The 21,722-nt window shown below is 44.4% G+C and overlaps 1 protein-coding gene across 1 annotated transcript; it reads left to right on the forward strand.

The window, feature by feature from the left end:
* The first annotated feature begins 3,986 nt into the window (after window positions 1-3,986).
* On the forward strand, window positions 3,987-8,103 carry LOC121313789 (forkhead box protein H1-like). The gene is made up of 4 exons (XM_041246583.1): window positions 3,987-4,541; window positions 5,668-5,772; window positions 6,317-6,735; window positions 6,778-8,103. Exons 1-4 carry the CDS (start codon window positions 3,987-3,989, stop codon window positions 7,343-7,345), a joined length of 1,647 nt encoding a protein of 548 aa, XP_041102517.1. The 3' UTR covers window positions 7,346-8,103.
* Window positions 8,104-21,722: the final 13,619 nt, after the last annotated feature.

The raw sequence follows: 21,722 nt of genomic DNA on the forward strand, positions 1-21,722 counted from the left end.
GCTAAGGTGAAAGAACCTAGGAAGTGGAGCAATAACTGATTCCCTGGAAAGCCCATCAAACAAACTGAGAACTTTCTTTAACCTGTATTGTATGAAGAGTTTTGAAATGATTCCGTTAGCCACATCCACTTGACGTAGCACACTCACAGCTCAAACTGGCAACACAGAGTGTTGTACTGCTGGAGTCAAACCTTATATGTCACACAGACTCGCTTTTCATATAATTGTGCTTGAAAACAACGTCAGAGGAGGGAAAAAATGGGTTTGATATCTGGATCTTCAAACAATATTTCCAGATGCAGCCTGACCAAACTGAAGAAATATATTTATGTAAAATGTAAACCGTGCCTGAGAAGTAACTACTTGTGGTGTAACTAGTTACTTTTTTTCAAAGCAATAAGTTACTTTAACTAGTTACAATTTTGTTCAAGTAACTTGTAACAGCTTTTCTTTTTAGAAATAACTTCCACAGCACTGCTAACTGTTTATTTGAATTATGATCTGATATGGGAGCAAGAGTTTTATTATATCTCACTGGACAGGTTCTGTCAGTAGTTTGAAACTAGAGCCTGCACACTAAAACAAACACACAGAAATCTCAATTATTTCCTAAAAAATTGATTTACAAAGAGCAGGGCGTCTTGGTTACTGTGGTCTTGTTAAGGGTTACATATGTCATTTAATTTCATTTGATCTACTTGCCACTTCTTCACCAGTTCTGCACTTAATAAACTCTTAGTCTTGGCCCTGTAAAGGTTCAACAGTGACTAAACACAAGCTAAACAAACTAACCATAGAGGAGTGGCTATCACAATGTATGCTGTTAGCCTGCTGCTATATGAATACAATATTACACATATACAAAATAAATGCAGTTTAATCTACTGATCTCCTCAATTCCTGAGATCATCAATGAAGTTATTTTTTTTTTTATGTAAGCAGAATATTAATAAGAATATCACCTTTGGCCTGGGTTAAAACCAAAAGCGTTGTTGAAAAAAATGATTCACAATATACCAAGTGTCCTTGATAATTCAGTAAGGCCATTGGTAATTTGCTTGTATTTCCTAATTCAGTGCCCTTATGATTGAAGTTGACGGCATTCATTTTGTAGGTTATGGATCTTCTGGAAAAAGGCCTACATGTGAGCAAAAGAATAGAGACTAGACTTTTTTTTTGCTTGGAATGCTTGGAACTAATACAATGTGCCTCAAATTAAAAAAAACTAGATTAAATACTAAAAACACAAAACATGGTAATTCCAGTTACTCCATTAAAAGCTTCTGATGCAGGGCATTTCATTCTCCTTCACTTTGGAACACAGATTCTATTCCAAATGTTGATCCAATCTGCATCTTTACATCTAAGCACAAAACATAGATTTTAATATGGCCTTTCATTGGAGAGCAGTCTATAGCTATTCTATGGTGGTTATTTATATTTATATGCATTTATGCATTGGTTCATCAAGGACGCTGTATAAATATGGGCAACTGTGTGTGTGTGTGTGTGTGTGTGTGTGTGTGTGTGTGTGTGTGTGTGTGTGTGTGTATGTGTGTGTATATATACACACACACATACACACACACACACACACACACACACACACACACACACACACACACACATATATATATATATATATATATATATATATATATATATATATATATATATATATATATATAAACACTGATGCCTCATTTCTTCTGCATATTGCCTATTTATTTAATTTTATTAAGAGCACGCTAGTGACCAGATTGACAGCAGCTGCGGCTCGTTCAAAGCGAGGTGATTAGTTAACCAGCGCGCGGTGTGCTCTGTTGCAAAATGATACCCAAGCAGTCACCTTGAGAAAAATCCACCTAGTCGTCTTTTAATGTATATTTTTAAAAACGAGTATAAAAAATGATTGGTTCAGTGGCTTGTGCATTGTATTAAGGTGTAATATATATTTCCACAGCAGGTACGTATAGACTACAAATCGCGTTTGATAGCGATGGGTAGACATAACCTTATCTATTTGTTTCTATATTTGTTTTTGGAATTGTGCAATCAGTAGTCGCCGTCATTACTAATGTGACACAAAACAAGATTTGAAATATTGCGTTTCTTTTTTGGTGTGAGCGACTTTACGCTAAATACAAACGGAGGTGCATTGTTTGGGAATGTGCGCTTTCCTAGGTAGCGCAAATTTCAATAAGTCGTTAGGAATGCGATTGCCATAATCTGTTCAAGAGTCGCACTGGGTAAGTATTAGCCCGCAGACATTAACACCGCATTAGTTTGAACAAAGGAACCCAGAAAGACACATTTAAACCCCTCTTGACACGTACTGTTAGGAAAGTTGCACATCAGGTGTATTGTAGGCTAGGGCCCATCTGCAAAGAAACTGTCGCATAACTAAACGTGCGCTTTCGGGTTTCAATCGGCCTATCTCTCTTTTAGTTTCTGCAATCTTATTCTTTTTTTTTTTAATTCAGTTTAAGAACAGTGCAATTTTAATTATTATGCTGTTTAAGGATCATATTCATGATATGAGAACACTCCAAAATGATGCAAATCTTTAAAATATAAAATCTATTTAAACATTGCCAACAATTAAAGTGTTTTATTTCAATGTCTAATAGACAGTTGTAACTAGACAAATGTAATTGTTTCTTTTGTTTAAAAAAGTGAAACTTAAATTCCTAACTTGGAAATTAATTAATAAATTGCATAGCAATTCAAATAGCTTGCATCTAAGGGTTATTCATTGTCGAATGCGAGGCGCGGATTGTTAAACACAGTATGCAGCCTTTTAGAATTCAGTGAAGTGTCAAACATTTCAATGCGTTTTTAGTTATTTTAGAGAGCAACAAATCAATTTAGGACTTGTAAACAGATTAGTCGCCGGTGTGGGGCTGCAGGAGCAGTGTTCTCAATTGTGCGCGATTCATTACGTATGTATCGTGGCTTTAACACGAAGCCGCATATGCTATAGAAAGTGTCGTACTTTTTATAGTAAGCTAGTTATTATGCGTACGAGGCGACCTCCTCAATGTGTACATCTTATGACCGAGTGAGGAGGTTTGTGTATTTGTTTAAAAAACGGAAACTGTAGCCTGTTTAATTGTACATTGTTTTTTGCTTTCGTTATTGGTGTGTTGCGTCCTGTGTTTAAAACTGTCTCGCCTAAAAACTGCTTTATACACCCGCTGCAATGCAAAGCTAATTCCATGCACGCAGCGGACACTGAACTTCACTATACCCTCGGGTAGGTATTTATTGATCATTAGTTTATCAAATAGTTGAATTATATAATGCTTTCACAAATGCACAATTGTCGGTTTGACGTTAACTTAGTGACATACCGTGTTTCATTATAAATATTTGATTGAACGTTGCATGATGTCCGATTTAGTATTTTTGAAAACAGACAAATGCATCGTTCCGAACGGCGTTATTCACCCACCTTTTCCTATTAAAGAAATACCCACCCAGCTTCTATGATAAAAACATGTTTATTGCCTCCTCATTATAAAAGGCGTCATTTTAAATGAGAGGAGTTGGCATGGTTGCCCCTGCAAGGCGACAGGCTCTGGTACCAGCAGGGAGTAGATCGTGGTGTTTTAAGCACCACACACATGGGGTTCTCGCTTTCTGTTCTGTGGGGATGGTATTTCTCAATCTCTGTGAAATTGATGTTTCTTGATGCATGTTGTTGTTTGGGGGGAGGGGGGTGTAGGTAGTGGACACAGGCCTGTACCGCAACCCCCAGAGCCCCCCCCAGAGACCCCCCCCCCCCCCCCCCCCCCCCCCCGTGGTGACACCTCATTCATCCAGAGAGAGGCTTCTATTCTCTTTCTGATTACACTACAGGATTAACATGAAACTGTTAATTGTTTGCTCTACAAATAGCATCCACTGGTGCCAGCAGTCTGACAAAGTTCAGGACAGTCCTGCATGATCCAGAAGAGGGGAGAGAGAGAGAGCAACAAATCAACATGACAAAACACTGGGGGAGCAGCAACCTCCTGCATGGGCAACCTACCCTCGCCTACCTGCCCTCACCCTGCTACAGCCCCAGAACCGTCTCTGAACTTCAACTTGAGTGGCCACCACCTCCCCAGCACCACCACAACTCCAGCTCGGCGCACGTTGACTACTTCAGAGCAGCCGTCGCGGCCAGGCACAGTTTGGGGCTGAATTCCCCTCCAGCGTGGGCTGCTTACGGTAGCCCCTGGCCGGCGGATCTCCGGCCAGCGAAAGCAGCGGCAGCTGGATCTATCATAGAGAAGATAATGCAGCTGGAACCCAACGCCAGTATGACCGCCCCAGTACTTCTGAACAAGTGCGTACCCGCGAAAGAGATGCGTAATAACGGGTACGAGACAAATGGAGATACCACAGAACAGAACAAGAAATGGGTAGAGGACAAAAGCGCAAAAAACGGAAAAAAGAAAAACTACCAGCGCTACCCCAAACCTCCGTACTCCTACCTAGCCATGATAGCCATGGTCATCCAGAATTCCCAGGAGAAAAAGCTGACCTTGTCCCAGGTAAGGTGACACACCGCTTTAGGAAGTCATAACCTGGATCCATTGAAAGTGTTGGGTTGAATAAAATCCATGCCCCGTTTAAGAATCCCCTCAATCTAGTTGTGACCACTGCATGCCATGGTTCTAAAGATTAATACCGTAGTCTGTACACGCCGGTGTAGCACCATGATGCACATACTGGGCAAAAAATACCTCTTTGGGGATTTTACGTATGAGTAGATATATAAAACACATTTGTATACAAGTATAGTTATAAAACCCATTATTCTACACTTTGATACGTTTAGAACTTTTTTTGCTATACAGTTTTTTTTTTTTTTTTTTTTAAATCGAGAGCGCATGTGTTGCCATTAGCTTTCTGCGACTACCGTTTCTGTGACCCCTTGGTTTTAATCGTACAATACAAATGTATTATGCAATTAATCGCGAATTTCCGCTTTCACTTTATACGAAGCAATGTGCAGTTAACATACCACAAGGAAATTGCAATTGACGTACTGCAATGGTGCACTTCTGAATTAATGGTAACGCTGCTCTTACTGAAACTGTCTCTGTTAGGAACACTGTGGTTAATATCAAATGTATCAGATAAATAAATTTACATTGGAAGTTATTGACCATTATTTTATTAAATCCTCCGGAAATACATTCGGTATTTGGAGCGCTTTAATCCTCCAGTCTTGAGGCGACCCCTGTAGGCACACTGAGTACTGTAATCACGCGGAAGCACTATTCTGCTGAAAAGTAAATATTTTGTAAATGGATAAAAAAAGGGGCACACCTTCAAATGTACACTACCATATCTGTCATAATCAGTCATAACTGTTACACTTAATAGTGCAGAATTTTGAAATACTGAAAAACTTAAGTTCAATGACAAATATTTCAACTAGGAAGTCCCCCCCCCCCCCAATTGAAGACCCTGAAAGATCATCAATGTTTCTCTTTTGAACTTGTTTCTTTTACTATTTCTAAATGCAGCACTATTGAGTTTAGTAGTTGCTGATGAGGGCAGACCGTGTTTGAAGTTGTGCCTCTGTATCTGGTTAAATTGATGCTCAGTAGTAAAGTGAGTGGACAGCATTGCCAGCACTTGTTTCATGAAGCTCGTGTGTTTCATCTTCAGATCCTGAAGGAGATCAGCACCCTCTTCCCGTTCTTCAAGGGGAATTACAAGGGCTGGCGGGACTCTGTGCGGCACAACCTCTCCTCCTACGACTGCTTCGTCAAGGTGAGGCCATGGGTTCAAGGGTACAAGCCCCATGTTTCCAAAACTGCAGCTGCACACTATAGTCCTTTCTCCAGCAGCACAGCTTCACATTCACACTAGCCCTTCAGCACCCTGGCCTGGGTTTGAAAACGCCTATCATTTATTGAAATGATCAGGAGCCAGGAGTTTATATAGTTTCTCCGTTATAGCTGTGTGAACAACTCCTTTAGTAAACCTACAGGTGACATTTACTCATGCCCTGAATAAGGGAAGTTCTGAAAGCCAGAAATGGGTGCAGGGCTAGTGATATTTTCAAGCCCTGCAACAGTGAGTTGATGGGTGTTTTTTTTATCAATCACATTTTAATTAAAATAAAAGAACACACTACAGGGTAAGTGCCGTTATCCATGTCTTTAGAATGTACGTGCTGCCCTGTTTTGACATTTGGCATTTTAGATTGCTTTGGATTGGCTTCATGATTTTACAATAAATGTATGATTTTTAGCAGGTAGTTGGTTCTGTGGCCATACTGTGAATTATGTATTAAATCCTGTCTTTCACCCAGGTCCTGAAGGATCCAGGCAAGCCCCAGGGAAAAGGAAACTTCTGGGCGGTGGATGTGTCGCGTGTCCCCTTGGATCTGCTAAAGCGACAAAACACAGCAGTGTCACGACAGGAGGAGACAGTCTTCGCGCAGGACCTGGCACCCTACATCCTGCACGGGCGGCCCTGTGGACAGGACCAGCTCCAGCTCGGGGACTCCACTCCCCCCAGCGAGCCGGCCCCCGCCACCCGCCACATCTCCGAAGACCCGTACCGCCCCAAACTGGACTCGTCCTTCGCCATCGACTCCCTGCTCCACAGCTTCAAGCCCAGTGCTGGAGAGAAGCTGGGTGAACACTGCAAGCAGGGGGAACAGAGACTCCCGGGGCAGGGGGGCTGGGAGCCGAGACCCTTCTTCCACGACTCGGAGCCCTTCCCCCGGTCTCAGTCCAGCATGGGCTACTCCTCCTCTGAGTTCCGCAGCCTCTGTTACTCCTCATGGAGCACTTCCGGCAGCTCGGTCAGCCCTGCTTCCTCCTCCTCTTCCTCAGACGACTCTAGCTGGAGGAGCGGGCTGGTGGCACACAAGCGCCCCAGGCCGCTGCCCGTGGGAGGAGAGGGGTCCGATTCGGATAGCTACGAGGACTGCCCCACACCTCTGAAGTCAGCTAAGAGGACCTCTGCCCCATGGGAGCTGCCTACATCATACACCAAATACGCGCCTCCTAATGCAGTGGCTCCTCCCAGCATGCGCTTCCCCAGCAACCCCTTTGTGCAGCTGGGGGGCCTGCCCTTCTACAACTACCGGCCCTCTCCTGCTGCAGCCTACGTGGGCCCTGCCTACTGGTCCTTCCTGCCCCGACCTGGTGTTCCTCTGCAGGCCTACCACCACCGGCAGCCCCCTGCCCTTATGGATCTAGACAACCTGCTCCAGTCTGTGCCCCCCAACAAGAGCGTGTTTGACGCACTGGTGCCTGAGATGCCCGCCCTTCCTCCAGGGCAGTACGCAGTCCAGAACTCTGGGGGTATTGGGCGGTACCCCCCTTACTGAGTGAATGCTGTGTGGGACGATGGTTTTAAACGTGTATATATCGGTTTTACAGGGTTTGGGGAAGCTTGATCTTGCTGGACGGAAGAAAGAGGCTCCATATTTGGACACTGGAAGCAGGGTAGTACTTTTTAAATACGATCGTATCCCTCCCCCACCTCTCCACACGGGTTGCTCATTCACAATGAATTACTGAAGAGCTCCCAAACCCGCAGGGTATTTGTATACAGCAGTGGGAAAGTTTTTTAGCAGCTATGCTGACTGTCCAGGGGAGAGTAAATATGTGTTCAGGGTCTCCTCTGCGATGAATTATTGAAGAGCCCCTCTTTCCCCGGTGATTGTAAAGAGATCCTGCTGGAAGTAGAGTCCCAAATAGGAGCTGAGATCGCTAGTAAAGAGCTAGAACAGTTTGCCAGTGTTGGCATGTTCTTTTGCACTTTCTCAAAACTGGTTTATCCTCCCGTCCCCGCTTTTCGAATGGGTGCCCAGTATGTTTAGGGTTGTTGATGCTGGACTGAGAATGCATGATGCTTCCATTTAGATTCATTATTGTGGTCTACATGCAAAAGCCATAAAACCTCTTGAGTTAAGTTTCTCCTTTTAGCAGTTTTTACAAAGTAGTGTTTCTTGAGTCTAAGGGTGTTACAGAAAGCAACTTGGCACAAATAAATCTTTACCTTTTTATATCCTTCAGGTGTTTATTGCATCTGGCTCCTGACATCTGTTGAGTTAAGAGGCTGAAGAGGAAGCTTAGTTGTCAGTTTGCCCTCACCGTGTCCCAGAGTGAGGGTTGGGTTATTTCCTCTGATGTTTCAGCTGCATAGTCTTCAGGATTGGCACAGAAGTGAGCATGGCCAGCTAACCATTCTCAGTCTTGCCTTTTCAGGTGTGTTTTTTTTTTTTTTTTTTTTTAAGAAAACTAATCGGCTGAAACGTCAGTTTGCTAACCTGTTTAGCTTTACAATCCGGATGAAGCCTGAAATAGACCTGCCCTTACTCATAAAGAGCGTAAAAGGAAGAAAGGCCATGATTGGCTTTCTCTCTGTCTGCCAGTCTGCTTTTCCTGTTACCCAAGTTTGGCTTTGCTCCACTGCACAGAGGCTGCCAGGGAGTTAAGTTTTGATTGGTTCATTTGTCCAGCTTTTATTCCTTGAGCCCTTCAGAAATGTCCTTGTCTGGCTCTTGTAGCCAATTGCAGATGCTGTTTAGTCCCTCTACTCTCGTTCTTTACTACACATTGGTTACAATCTACTGCATGCAATGGTCCTTGAACCAATTCAAACCATGGACTGTACCTAATGTAATATAACGTGTCGATTCCTCCTTCCACCAGCCATCTTCAAAACAAAAAAAAAAAAAAAAAAAAAAAAAAATAGCATTATCTCATTATACAGATGAAAAATACATGAAGCAACAGGAATGACCGGCTACATTTAAATAAACGGGCTTCTATTTAGTAGGAAAACTGGATATTCCAGTCATGCTAACCCAATATTCAGAATACAGTTGTATCTTTCCCACATGGTTTGTGGGGTAGCTTGTAGATTGAATACAAAGGGAATTATCTTTTTAGAATATGTTCAAACAGACCCCACTGTGAATGGGACGGCCTGCATGTCTACAGTGTTTTGGAAAGAAATGTGCTCCCTCCTGTCCTGTAAATGCCGTATCTGAAATGTGTATGCGGGAGCACTATTGTGAATACTGCATCTGGGGTCTGCCTTGCTTGTAAATGTATCCGCTCCTTCACTTCAGTACCACAGGGAAGTACTAATGCTTGTGTGTTGGCAGCACGGTCCAGTAACTATCTCTGTAACAAGCAGTCTGTTTGCAAAGGAACCTTCAGCAGGCCTGTCCACTGTTTCTAAGGGTTATGTAATCAGAATCTTAAGGTGGTCATTTTAATATTAAATTGATTTGTTTTGACTAGAATGATGTAGTAGTTTTTTTTTTTTTTGTTTGTTTTTTTACTTGCAATTTGCAAGTTACTGCCAATTTAAAACCTGGAGCATCACCCCTAATGTTTATTTTGAGGAATGCCTTTTTTAAAATTCCATTTGGCAAAACAATTTTCTATGTAAATATGTATTTTTAAAACCTACAGATTAGCAGTCCTGTGTACCCTGTTGTCTTTTGAAATAGGCTGGAATGTGCAATTTTGTGAAACCTGTAAATTTAATTTTGGGCTGCTGCTGCAAAAGGTAAATTGTACGCCTCTTACATGAAATATATAACAAGGTATTTTTGATAAATAAATTTTAAAAAATCAAGCTTGACTTGCTGTTCATTTATTGAAATGCCTGGAAAGCCTCTCTCTGCTGGTGTAAGAGTATCTTCTCATGGGCACTTTGGGGAAACAGGGTAAACTGTAAACATCCACTTTTAAATCCTGTTTCAATTCCTGGAAAATCACCCTATACATAGGAAATGCTGTTCTTTATTCCTGATAGCAAGGTACCCTGCATGAGACACCTCTTCTGGCACACCATGGTGTGCTGAAATCTGGCTTTTCGATTGGCTGAGAGTGGATTAAAATGTTCATTGCCTGCTGTCAATGCTGTAGTTGTCATCCCATGTTGTGACACCCAGCTGGGAAAGGTGACTTTTACATAGTGAGAAACTCAATTGTGTGTAGATTCATCACAACGTACAATAAGTTTTTATTGCTGGTATGTTTGGCAGGTTTTCGTAATCCCATTGTAACGGCCTAGTGGCCTTCACTGTTTCAATGGTAAATTGTGTGCCGATATTGGATACAAGGGGACAGGTGGTCCAGGTGTGTTCCTTCAGATTTATCATTTCAAACAATTCAATCCTCCCCACCCATTTGAATACAGTACAGTGCTCCCTCGCTGTTTCACCATTAGCCATCCTGACAGTCCTATATTTTCCTGTATGAGCCCTTCACCATGTACTGATGTGCAAGTCACATGGTGAAATAGAAGGAACACTGTATATGTTTACTTTGTTGGTTGGGTCTGGTGAGGGGGTGAAAGAGCTTTGCTATCAAACTTGTGGAGATTGGAAGGGGGGAGCTTTGTGGTAACGGCAGTCTACTATTTGAACACACCTCTCGTCGGTCTGCAATATAACCAGCTATATACTTTAAGGGGTAATGGTGTTGCTGTGGTGTCACAAGTTAATAGTGGACACCTGAGTATTCGCTCCAAACATCCCACTGCAATGCTGTTGCTGTCATTATTATCCTACACTATTTTAAAGATATTTATTTACCACTGTGTCTGAAATAATCAGTGCAGACCACTGAACAAGTTCATGTGTTAGTCTCTCAACTGTACTTCATATTATTTAGTCTTAGTAGATGCTTTTATTCAAAGCGACTTGCAGAGACACTTCCAATAGGACCTCAGTTTTGAAATAACTGAACAGATGCCCTTCATATAAAACAATGGGAGAGCAGTGTCTGGCTGTTATAATTAAGAAGTTTAGCAAGACCAGATGTATTTTGAGGCAGGAGGTGAAATCAAGTGTGCCACATTGCAACTATTTGAATTAAAAAACAATTCTCAGATGTAGGTTTAAAGAGAACCATGGTGATAGCCTGAGATATGACATCACCTAGCCCACTTGAATAAAGAAAAAAGAACTTGCAATACATTTTAAAGTTTAACATTGTATCTGAAAACAATTTAAACAAGTTAAGATAACCTTCTAAAGGGTTAGAGAGTTTAGGAGCTGAACATGATGTACAAATGAGAGGAGGCCATTCATCCCATCAAGCTCGTCCAGTTCCTACTAGCTGATTGATCTCACTTTGTCCAGTCGGATCCCACTGGTTCAGCATTACCATGGTTAGTTTGCCCATTCCATGCCTGTGCTTAAAAACCTGGCTGGGCTAACTTTGTCAACAGACTGTCTTGAATGTGCTGAGGAATGCCCATAATGCAAGATTACTGCACTGTAAAAAGCTTCAGACAACACAGCTCCCTGGAATGGAGGCTTGTATCATTTGTCTTAAACTCCAGGGGTAGCACAGCAAACTAGAACACAAAAAAGTAGAACAGTGTATCAGTGTCTATTTCCCTGTCACACAAATGAAAATATAGCTTCTGCTGCTTTTGAGAAGTCAGTATCATTATTCTGGCAAGCCTAATACTTTTGTAACAATTTGTGTTATACATGTTTTAACATTTTTTTTATTATTATACTAACAAATCATGATATTATAGGTTTATAGTGTTACCACTCCTGCCTCATTTGATTTAGTCCTAAAGCAAGCTGTTTTTTGTGTGCTTCGTGAATCAGAAGGATGATACTAACAAGAATGCTGGATTCACAAGCCCTGATTATTATTATTAATCTTTCACTACTTAGGGGCAGATTAAATGAAAACTATTGTAAAATATAGCTGTGGCCGCACCACGAACTCTGACTGAATTAAAGCACTAGTTCATGATTGGTCCCAATGGTGTCTACACCCAGCTGTCAGGCAAAGGACATGCCTGCCAATGAGCAGGAGGCACAGAGGTTAATGAGTGGCTGAGCCAGCTTTATGTGACTGGCTTCGTAGCTGACGTGACCTGTCTTGTGTAATAGATAACCCAGAGCCGTGGCTGTACGGATCGTGTCTCTACAGCTCCCCCCAGCTCTTGGTTGGTCACGCCGCCTCCTCACTGCCGCGCTCAAGGTGCTCTCTGCTTTCTTCTTCTTGGAGAGGGGACCCGGGGGGTTGACTGCTCGTACCTCCCGTACCCCCCTCCTCCGGGGGTCTGCAGCTGGAACACGTCCTGCAGAGACAGACCCCAGTCAGACGCACACTAAGAAACCCCCCTACTTGATATTTATACATATTTTTAATTTATTTGGCATCCCAAGCTTTTAATCATGTTGTATTGAATTAGAGTCCGGAACAGTTTTGGGAATTCCATTTGAAAACCTGCGTAATTAGTGAGGTTTGAGATCCGTTCACAAAACTGTTCTGGACTTGTTTCAGCATCTTTAGCAACAGCCTCCGTCCGGGGAGGCCTTTCAAACCTTGGGGTGTAATCGAAGGGGAAAGTCTTATCAGATTGCATGGTTTGTGAACCAGGTGTAATATGGGAATGTGAAAATGAAAATCATTGATGTCTGCGGCAGTGAGTTTATAAACTCAGGGGGATGTTTAATGAGTCGCCCCCTGGTTATGAATGCAAGGCTGCTATTAACCCTGATTTGACGCTTATGGAGGTCTTGGCTGAGGGTGTGTCTGTCAGCACACACCTGTAGATTGAGCCCCAACGAACCTGGTTTACTGTTTGTATTTAATGTACTATGCCCTGTATTTCATTGCATTTAATGTATTATGCATTGTTCCTCACTATCTTGTAAAACGCTTTATGATGGTGGTCCACTATAAAAGGCGCTATATAAAATAAATACCGTATTACTTCAGTTTGGCACCGCCCTCATATTAAAGATGCCCTCATATTGACGCCGCAGTTATATATCAGCTTTATAATAGAGGCCACCCTCGAATAAACGGCACTATCAATAAGGAAACATTAAATTTTTTTTTCTCCCCCTACTAAAAATAAAACACACACAGTAAACAAGTAACGCCACACCAGCATTGTCCCGCCCCTTAACAACCAATACACACTCCTGATTCGCTGGTACAGTACTACCCTGACCTTCCAACTCCCACCTAATAGGTTCTCGGTAACTGTCACTGATAAATATACTGTAGTCAAAGTAGGTTAGCCACACACGCTGCTACATACAGGTAGGCTACTGTATTACAGAAAATATCAGCTGTGATACTTCTAAAATGTCATAAATCGTGTAACAAAATATTGCAGCGTTTGAAAATCGTAGTATTATTAATAAAGGTCGCCCTTGTACAAAGGCCGCCCTCTTTTAAGTGCCGCAGTCATTTTGATCAATTTAAAATAAACATTGCGGCACCAAATTGAAGTAATATGGTATTGATTGATTGATTGATTGATACTTTCCATGTTTTTTTATCGTTTTAATTTAATTGACACATGCAATAACCACATATGGCCACTAGAGGCTGTAGAGTGACATAATTAAAATCCATGACTCAAACCAAGCTGAAAACATTCCACATGTACAGAGATGACCAGTTTAGTATAAAGTGTCCAGCCATATAAAGATGTGATATCCACAAAAGGGGCCAAATTAAAGAATATAGAGAAAAGGGTAAGCCCTGTAGTCACAAATGGGCCAAATTTTGCCCCCATCTTTTTATTCATGCCGCAGTCAAGTTTGCCCCAATTGTGTACAGATTTGTCCCCATCCCGCGAACCTGTAACAACAGAAGTCATTTTTCACCTACCCACGCGCACGTCCGTTTTGTGTCCCTTCTCATATTCACCTTATCCTGGACAATCTCTCCACTCTCATGGTGGCCCATTGTTTAATACTCCAACCAAAAAAACCCTCGGAGCCCACATTCATTCCCACTAAAGTATTAACTAAGCTCCGTAGTTTTCATATCTTTTCACTATCCTCATATTGTGTGTTTGCAACGAAAAATCAACCGCCCTGAACCCTAAATCTCCTCTTAACAACTCTTCCTTGGATACAAACATGACCTGCCGGGGTCTATTCAGTATACGAGGTCCCTGCTAATACTTCCTCCATATTCCATCCGTCTACCAGCGCGTTTGCTATCTTCAGCCTTTAAGTCACTCATTTCCTATTTTGCGAATCATCTTACACTTAACATCACACCGTACACCACCAAAAACACCTTCTTTAAAAGATAAAAAAAAAAGATTGTTTGTAAAGAGAAAGAAAAAGAAACAAACCAACGGGGTATTTTCCGCATATATTATTCTTTATGGCACATATAATGAAGTCAAGCCGTGACGGGTAGTATAATTTCTGCGGGAGTATAACTCGCGTCAATATAGAGCAGAATATTATCTCCGGTGGGAGCTTATATTTGACGTCGTGATATTCTATTCCTTTTGTAACTTTAAAAAAAACAAAGAGGTGGATGATTTTTATTCTTGTGTGCTGTCCACATTTGTTCTCCATTTGCCGTTGTTGGTGTGGTGTGAACAGGGCGGGGAATTGTTGGGGTATAGCACGTAGGACTAAGCGCCATAGGTGCATAGATGGTGCTGGAAGTTGAGGGTAGGGGATATATCCGACGCCATTTGGCGCTAGTACTACGTATCCAGTTTATTGCATCATCAGTTTCATGCCATCGGTGGGGCGACATGTATGTCCATCGATGAGCATAATGTCTTGTTATAAGTCATCACACATCCTCTGAAGTATTTTACATATTGTAGCACTCACGATTGTTTATAAAAACACGCGTTCGCAAACTTTTACAATCAATAATAGACGTGTGCTTGTTCCATCGCGGGAACATGTTTCCCGTGGGCGGGAGAAAATTCACGGCTGTCAGTAAAACTAGTTACCACTTACTATTTTGTTAACGACCGATGGAAGGGTAAAGAGGTTTCATTGCTGTTTATTTGTTCTGCTTGTACAGTGCTGTATTCAAGCCTCTCTTACCTTTGAGTCCGTAAAGCCGGCTGGCCTGGCATTCTGTCAGCACTGACAGGCCGACCTCCTCTCAGAGCAGCAGCTCTCGAATCACACTGGCCCCCCTTGAACCACCACCCCAACCCCCCACCCCCCCAAGGCAGGGCGGAGCTTGAAGCGTTGCAGGACCATCGGTTATCTGAGAGAGGGGGAGAGGCTCTATAACCAATGCGACAGTGGAGGCACGGTTCATTAGCCAACACAGATCTAAATGGTTGTATACATTTGCTGCATCTTTGGCAATATGACTTGTCATGCTAACAAGGACCATTTGAATCTGAGAGCTAGAGGTGGGGAGTTCAGCCCCAGTACAGTCCCAGTACAGTTCCAATGTGGCTCTGCTATTGTCACTCTCTCTCCTCACTTACCTCTTCTCCAGTATCTCAGGGTCATTGATGCACGCGTGTTGGTCATGTGACTGTGGACCCCGCCACTCCCATTCCAGTCTGGCCTCACCACTACGCCGCCAGTCAGCGTCTTGCAATATCCGACACTCGTTCCCAAAGGCCAAGTTGTTCATACAGCCCTGTGGATCAGGGTAAAACATGATTCAAAAGATTTGAGCCAAACAACCCTCAGTGAGAAAACACACTACTCAAAACACTGGGGATTTCTGAATCCAGCTCTGTTGAGTGTTCAAGAGTTACAGATGATTTTTACTAAAATATTAGCATATATAATAGCATAATATAATAGCACGCAAGCCCAGATGCTTATCTCGCGAATGATCTCACTCCCATCACAGACGCGCATCTGCCTATTGGAGAGATTATATGGTACCATTCACAAGCTAGACACCCCCAGACTCACCTGAAGGGCAGCACACACTTTGAAAGCTTTGAAAATGACATCAACAACTCTCTGTGATGTCAGCATGTTCCCGCCCACCACCGCGGCATTCCAAGATGGCTGCAGGATAGAACCCTCAGGAATGAGGACCCTGATGGGAGCGAGGCAGCCCTGGAATATAAGAGGATGTCACTTCAACTGTCTCCCTGCCACCAGTCCTTCAGCTGCAACCACTGGCCACACACTGCCTCCCTCCCTCCCAGTCCCTCAGCTCTTACCACTGGACCACACTGCCTCCCTCCCTCCCAGTCCCTCAGGTCTAACCACTAGACCACACTGCCTGCCTTCCTTCCTCCCAGTCCTTCAGGTCTAACCACTAGACCACACTGCCTGCCTTCCTCCCAGTCTCTCAGCTTTTTTCCCTGTGTCCTGACCCTAGTTGGTCTCTGTGTCTTGGCCTGTGCTGGTCCCTGTGTCCTGGCCCTGGCTGGTCCTTGTGCCCCGGCTGGTCTCTGTGTCCTGGCCCTGGCTGGTCCCTGTGCTCTGGCTGGTCCCTGTGTCCTGACACTGCCCTGGCCCTGGCTCACCCCTGGATCCTTCAAGAAGCGAATGGCCTCCTCTCGTTTGTAAACTTTCTTATGTTCTTAGTGAATACATTGTGTATAGACTGTCTCTGTTGCTTTGAGGTAATGTTTGCAATTTCTATAGTTGTGTAGTGTGCGTTTCATTTATGTAGTCTCTAGTTTGTATAGCAATGTAGTGTGTATTTGTCAAATTTATGTAATTCGTAGTTAGTGTAGTTTAGCTTATTCACTCCTCACCTCCTCCTTGTCGATCAGCACCTTCAATCTGATTGGCGTTGTGTCATCCATGTGATCCTCTGACTCCACCTCCAGAGAGCCAGTCTGTTGAGAACGGCAATGGGTGAATTTCTTCAGCATGTCGCTGACTGCCAGTGCTCTGAATGACAGCAACACCAGTTACCTGAAGACACCTGCACCACATCTCACCTGCCTCTCTCTCTCCCTCTCTCTCTCTCGTGGAGGATTGTGGGAAGGGCATGCAGAGGTGGAACGCCGGTGTGGTAGGACCGGGAAATTTAAAATTGTATTTATTTATTTGTTTGTTTGTTTGTTTATAGTTACTTAGTTGTTCTTTTTGGAGTGTGTGTTTGTTTGTTCATAGGTTAGTGGTGTGTATTTGTTTGTTTATAGGTTAGTGGTGTGTGTTTGGAGATCCCATTATGGGGTCTCATTCAGGAAGGTTGGGGGCTCTCATTCGCCGACACGGGGTCCATTTCCTGCCTGACTCTGGGGTTTTGGTGGAGGAGTGCCTGCTGGCAGTAGGAGAAGTGGTGGGGTTTAAAAATATTAGGTCAGCATCAAGAATGAATAAAGCGCTGGTAATATTTTTAGTGGAGGTGTCACTGGTAAACAAGTTGGTAGAAGAAGGCTTTCCAGTAAAAGGTGAATTTGTTCAGGTTTCCCCTCTAGTAACCCTGTTATCAAAAGTTATTATTTCTAATGTGCCCCCGTTTTTTTAAAAATGAGCCATTAGAAAAGAATTTATCTTGCTATGGTAAACTTGTGTCCCCAATTAAGGGAATCCCGCTGGGTTGCAAAAATAACAGCGTTAAGCACGTCATGTCATTTAGAAGGCAAGCGTTTGTGTTACTAAAAGATCCAAATCAAGTCATAAATGTAGCCTGGAATTTTAATGTAGAAGGGACGAATTGGGTTGTTGTTTTCAGTTCTGAGACGATGAGGTGTTTTTACTGCGGAGATCAGGGACACCAGAGGAAAGCCTGCCCAAGAAGGGAGGCTAGAGCAGAGACAGAGCAGGAACAGGGAGATGCTGACGGGGAGGTGTTTGGGGTGTTGGGGATGAGCGGGAGGAAGAGTCGGCTCCAGCTAGTAGAGTTTTTGGCAGGGGTTGTGGTTCTGCAGGAAACACACTCTGATCAGGAGAATGAAGAGGCATGACAAGCGGAGTGGAAGGGGCTGTGCGTGATGAGTCAAGGCACTAGTTCTAGTGCAGGGGTAGCCAGGCTTTTTAAACCCATCCTAGGGACAGTTTTACTAGATATGGAAGAAATAGAGAAAGGAAGGATTTTAAAAGTAAGAGCTAGGCTGGGCAGTACAGTGTATGTTTTTATTAATATTTATGCCCCCAATAGAGGGGGAGAACAAATTACATTTTTTTAAAGAAATTAAAGCAATCCAGAGAGTGCTGCTGGAGTTTTTTTGGAGCTGGAGACACAGTTTGAGGCTGGCAGTCTTGTACCTCCCTAGTGATGGGGGGGGGGGGGGGCAGGGGCTAGTCAGCATTTTCAGCAGGGTGGCAGCCTTCAGACTGCAGCAGTTCAGAGACTCCTGTACACTGAGGAGGAGGCTCATTGGAAGAGGCTGGCCTGTTTCCTTCTCAATAGAGTTGGGGGGCTGGGGTTAGGAAAACACTTGTTTTTTGTAAAGCAGGACTTCCTCCTTTTTATCTAAGTATTTTAAATGCCTGGCAGTTGGTGAGGGTGCAAAGGGATGTGGAGACCTTGACAGGGCAGGACCTGTTTGAGGAGCCCTTATTTTTTAATCCACTCTTTCCAGTAAAGTTCCTCCAGTCGATGACGCTCTGTGCCAGTTTTTTAAAAGCAGGTGTAACCAGGATGGTCCACCTGTTAAACCTTGAGCTCTCCTGCTGGCTAACTGCCTCCCAGCTAACTGCACAGCTAGGCTGGCACTCAGAGAGGCTTGCAGAAAGACTGATGGGTGAGTTGAGGGGCTGCCTCTCCCCACGGCTCAAGGCAGTCCTGAGGGAGGAGTTGTCCAGAGGCACAGAGCAGAGACAGCTTTCCTTATTTCCAGGGATGATCGTGTCACCAGCAGTAGGTGAGGAAGGTGAGGGGGGTGGAGAGAATGGAGGGACTTTGCTTAAATTGCAGAATGTGGATGAAATAGTCTTTCACACAATGAATAGTAAAAATATATACAAAGTGTGTGTTAAAGCCACAGAGTATAGTAGGCTAAGGGGTCTGGTAGACTCCAAGTGGAGAGCTCACTTATCTGTAGAGGAGTTCTAGGTCTATTCCACCCATTTGGTATTTGAATTCCGAAACACGACAGCACGTGAAGGGAGGTGCCACGACCCTTTGCCTGGCAGGGAGAGCAGAGACAGCAGCGTGGGTCAGGGATCGCAGGTCAAAGGGAGGAGGGCTGGACTGAATTCAGGAAAACCCATGAGAGACAAACTGTTTTTGTGGACTGTCAAACTGACAGACCAAAATAAAGAAAACATACATGCCATTCCTGAACCCCCTTAATGCTGCTGCCTCCAGGATAAAGTCTTCTGTGTCAAAACTGTGAAAATGCAAAGCAACCCCCGAGCATACTGGGCTAGGGTACTTGAATGTGGCAGCCATCTCAGGTCACAGGGAAGGTGCAGTTAGATCTTTCCAGCTGCACTGAGATTATTAAGCCTTCAGCTTAATGGTTAACAAGATGTTCACAGCACTAGGAGTAGTGGAGGTGGGTTTACAATTATTGCTTATTTCTAATCTTAATTTGAAACCAGAGATAGTAAAGTTTAAAAAAGAACGTGGTATACCATCACTGACACAGCTGATACACACTCGTATTCCACTTGTATCCCTCATTCCCTCCCTGTGAGTGGAACATGCCCCCTACCTGTGTGAGCGCTCTGATTGGCTGTCACATGGCCTGATTGGTGACACTGATGAATCCCATTGAGACCTCCTCCACGTTCATCTCTGAATGGCTGGCTCCAGGCTGTGCAGACAGGAAGTAGTTCACGGTGGCGGTGAGGAGGCGGAACTCGCATAAGGTGGAACTCGCTAGAGGCCGGTCCTCCAAGGGGCTGAATATCTGCGGGAAGAACGAGGGGAGCAGGCGCCCCAGAACCAGGTTAGCATCCATCATCCTCCCTGTTCTGGGACAAGTGCATTGCCAGACAAAGCAAATGCAAATTTTGTGACAGACCCTCTCCAGGCCTCGGTACTTCAGAAGGAAGTGGCCGCCTTGCTGTACAGGCGAGCCATTCGTCTCCTAGACCCCACCTCCATGGAGAGGGGACTACTCGAGGTATTTCTGGCACTCAAAACAGACGTTGGCTTTCACCACATCTCAAACCTGAGGCTGCTCAACGGGTTCTTATAAGAAAAGAGGTTTCAAAAGCTGACGCACCATCACATCCTCCAGTTCATACGTTGTTTCAACAAGGATCACATGTCATTGTCCTATTGTGCCAGAAACTATTGGGTCTGGTGGCCGCAGCCATATTGGTCATTCAGCTGGGTCTGCTTCACATGCGCCCATTATAAACGTGGCTCAGTGCGTTCCACCTCAATGCCAAACGCGAAATACATCGTCAGCTGACTGTGTCTCACGCGTGCTCAGCAGACCTACACTGGTAGAAGACGATCTCTCACCTGTGAAGGTGTGAATGGAAGTAGTGTTGGGAGTAGTGTTGAACTGCCAAGTGGTGATGACAGACGCCTCAAACTTGGCCACTGGACATCCCTGCACATAAACATACTGGAGTTGCAAGAGGTACCCATTGCTCTCCATCACTTTCTCCCAGTGCTGAGCGATATGATGTGTTCATCTGGACCGGCAATATGACAGTGGTAGTGTATGTCAACCACCAGGGTGGCCTACAGTCCCCCGGGTTGCATCTCATGGCCTTCATGCTATTGTCCATACGGGCGATGCACACTCCCAGAGCAGCAGACCTCGGACCTCCTCTCCAGGAATGATAGTAGATGGCATTTGGGAATGATTCGGGAAGGAGCAGGTCAATCTCTTCGCCTCGGCAGAGACGACGCATTGCCCCCTATGGTACTCCCTCCACCGCTTAGGCGGTCCATTCAGCGTAGACGCCCTAGCACACGAAAAGGCCTTTCTTGTAAAGGTCCAATTATAGAAAGCTTCTGTTCTCCTAGTGGCCCCCAAGTGGCCCAGGAGAGTCTGGTTTTTGTTGCACAGCCAGCTCTGGGAGATTCCACTTCACATGGATCTCCTCAGTCAAATGAAAGGCTCTCTTTGGCATCGGGAACCTTGCAGGTTCTGGCTATGGTTCTGGCCCCTGAAAGGGACTGCTGGTTAGCCTTAGGTACGTGGATGCATTGCAGAGTGCTAGAGCAGAATCCACTAGTTCCTTGTACACCTATAAGTGGAGGTATTTCCAGGCTTGGTGTCTGGCTAGAAGCCATGACCCCATACCTTGCCCTATTACAGTCATCTTATAGTCTCTGCAAGAACTGCTCGATGCTGGTAGGTCACCTTCCACCTTGAAGGTGTATTTAGCGGCTATCTCTCCTTGCCATGCCCCGGTAGATTCAATGTCTCCGGGTGCGCATTTTCTGGCTACCCTTTTTTCTTATAGGCGCTTGGTGATTACGCCCTACCAGGAGGACTGTTCTCCCCGAATGGAGCCTTAATATTGTACTGGAGGCCCAGTTTGAGCCCATACACTCCATAGAGCTGAAGTACCTATCTATGAAGACTGCCTTCCTCTTGGCTATCACCTCCACTAAGCGGGTCAGTGAGCTGCAGGCACTCTCTGTGCACAGCTCCTGTGTGCGTATTTGGGAGGATGGCAGCAGGGTGTCTCTGCACACCAACCCTGCTTTCCTCCCCAGTGTGATCACAGCCTTCCATGTTAATCAGTCTGTGGAACCAGAGTCCTTCCATCCACCTCTGTTTGCTTCAACATAGAATGAGAGATTGAATTTCCTCTGCCCAGTGCGGACATTGAGATGCTACGTGCATAGGAGCTCTGCGTCAATCTGACTACCTCTTCGTCTGTCACGGGACACAGACCCTAGGACAGCCCCTCTCTAAGCAATGTCTGTCATATATGATTGTGGATACAGTCTCGACTGCGTATGATGGTGCTGGCTTGCCCCCACCTGGTAGGGTACATTCCACTAGAGGGTTGGTTACATCTTGGGCCCTCTTCAAAGATACCTTGATGTCTGATATTTGTACTGGGGCTAGCTGGTATGCCGCATACCTTCTCCAGGTTCTACCGTCTTAATGTGGTAGACCCTGCCTTG

Source organism: Polyodon spathula, chromosome 4 (genome assembly GCF_017654505.1).
Source record: "Polyodon spathula isolate WHYD16114869_AA chromosome 4, ASM1765450v1, whole genome shotgun sequence".
In the NCBI taxonomy this organism is placed as follows: Eukaryota; Metazoa; Chordata; class Actinopteri; order Acipenseriformes; family Polyodontidae; genus Polyodon; species Polyodon spathula.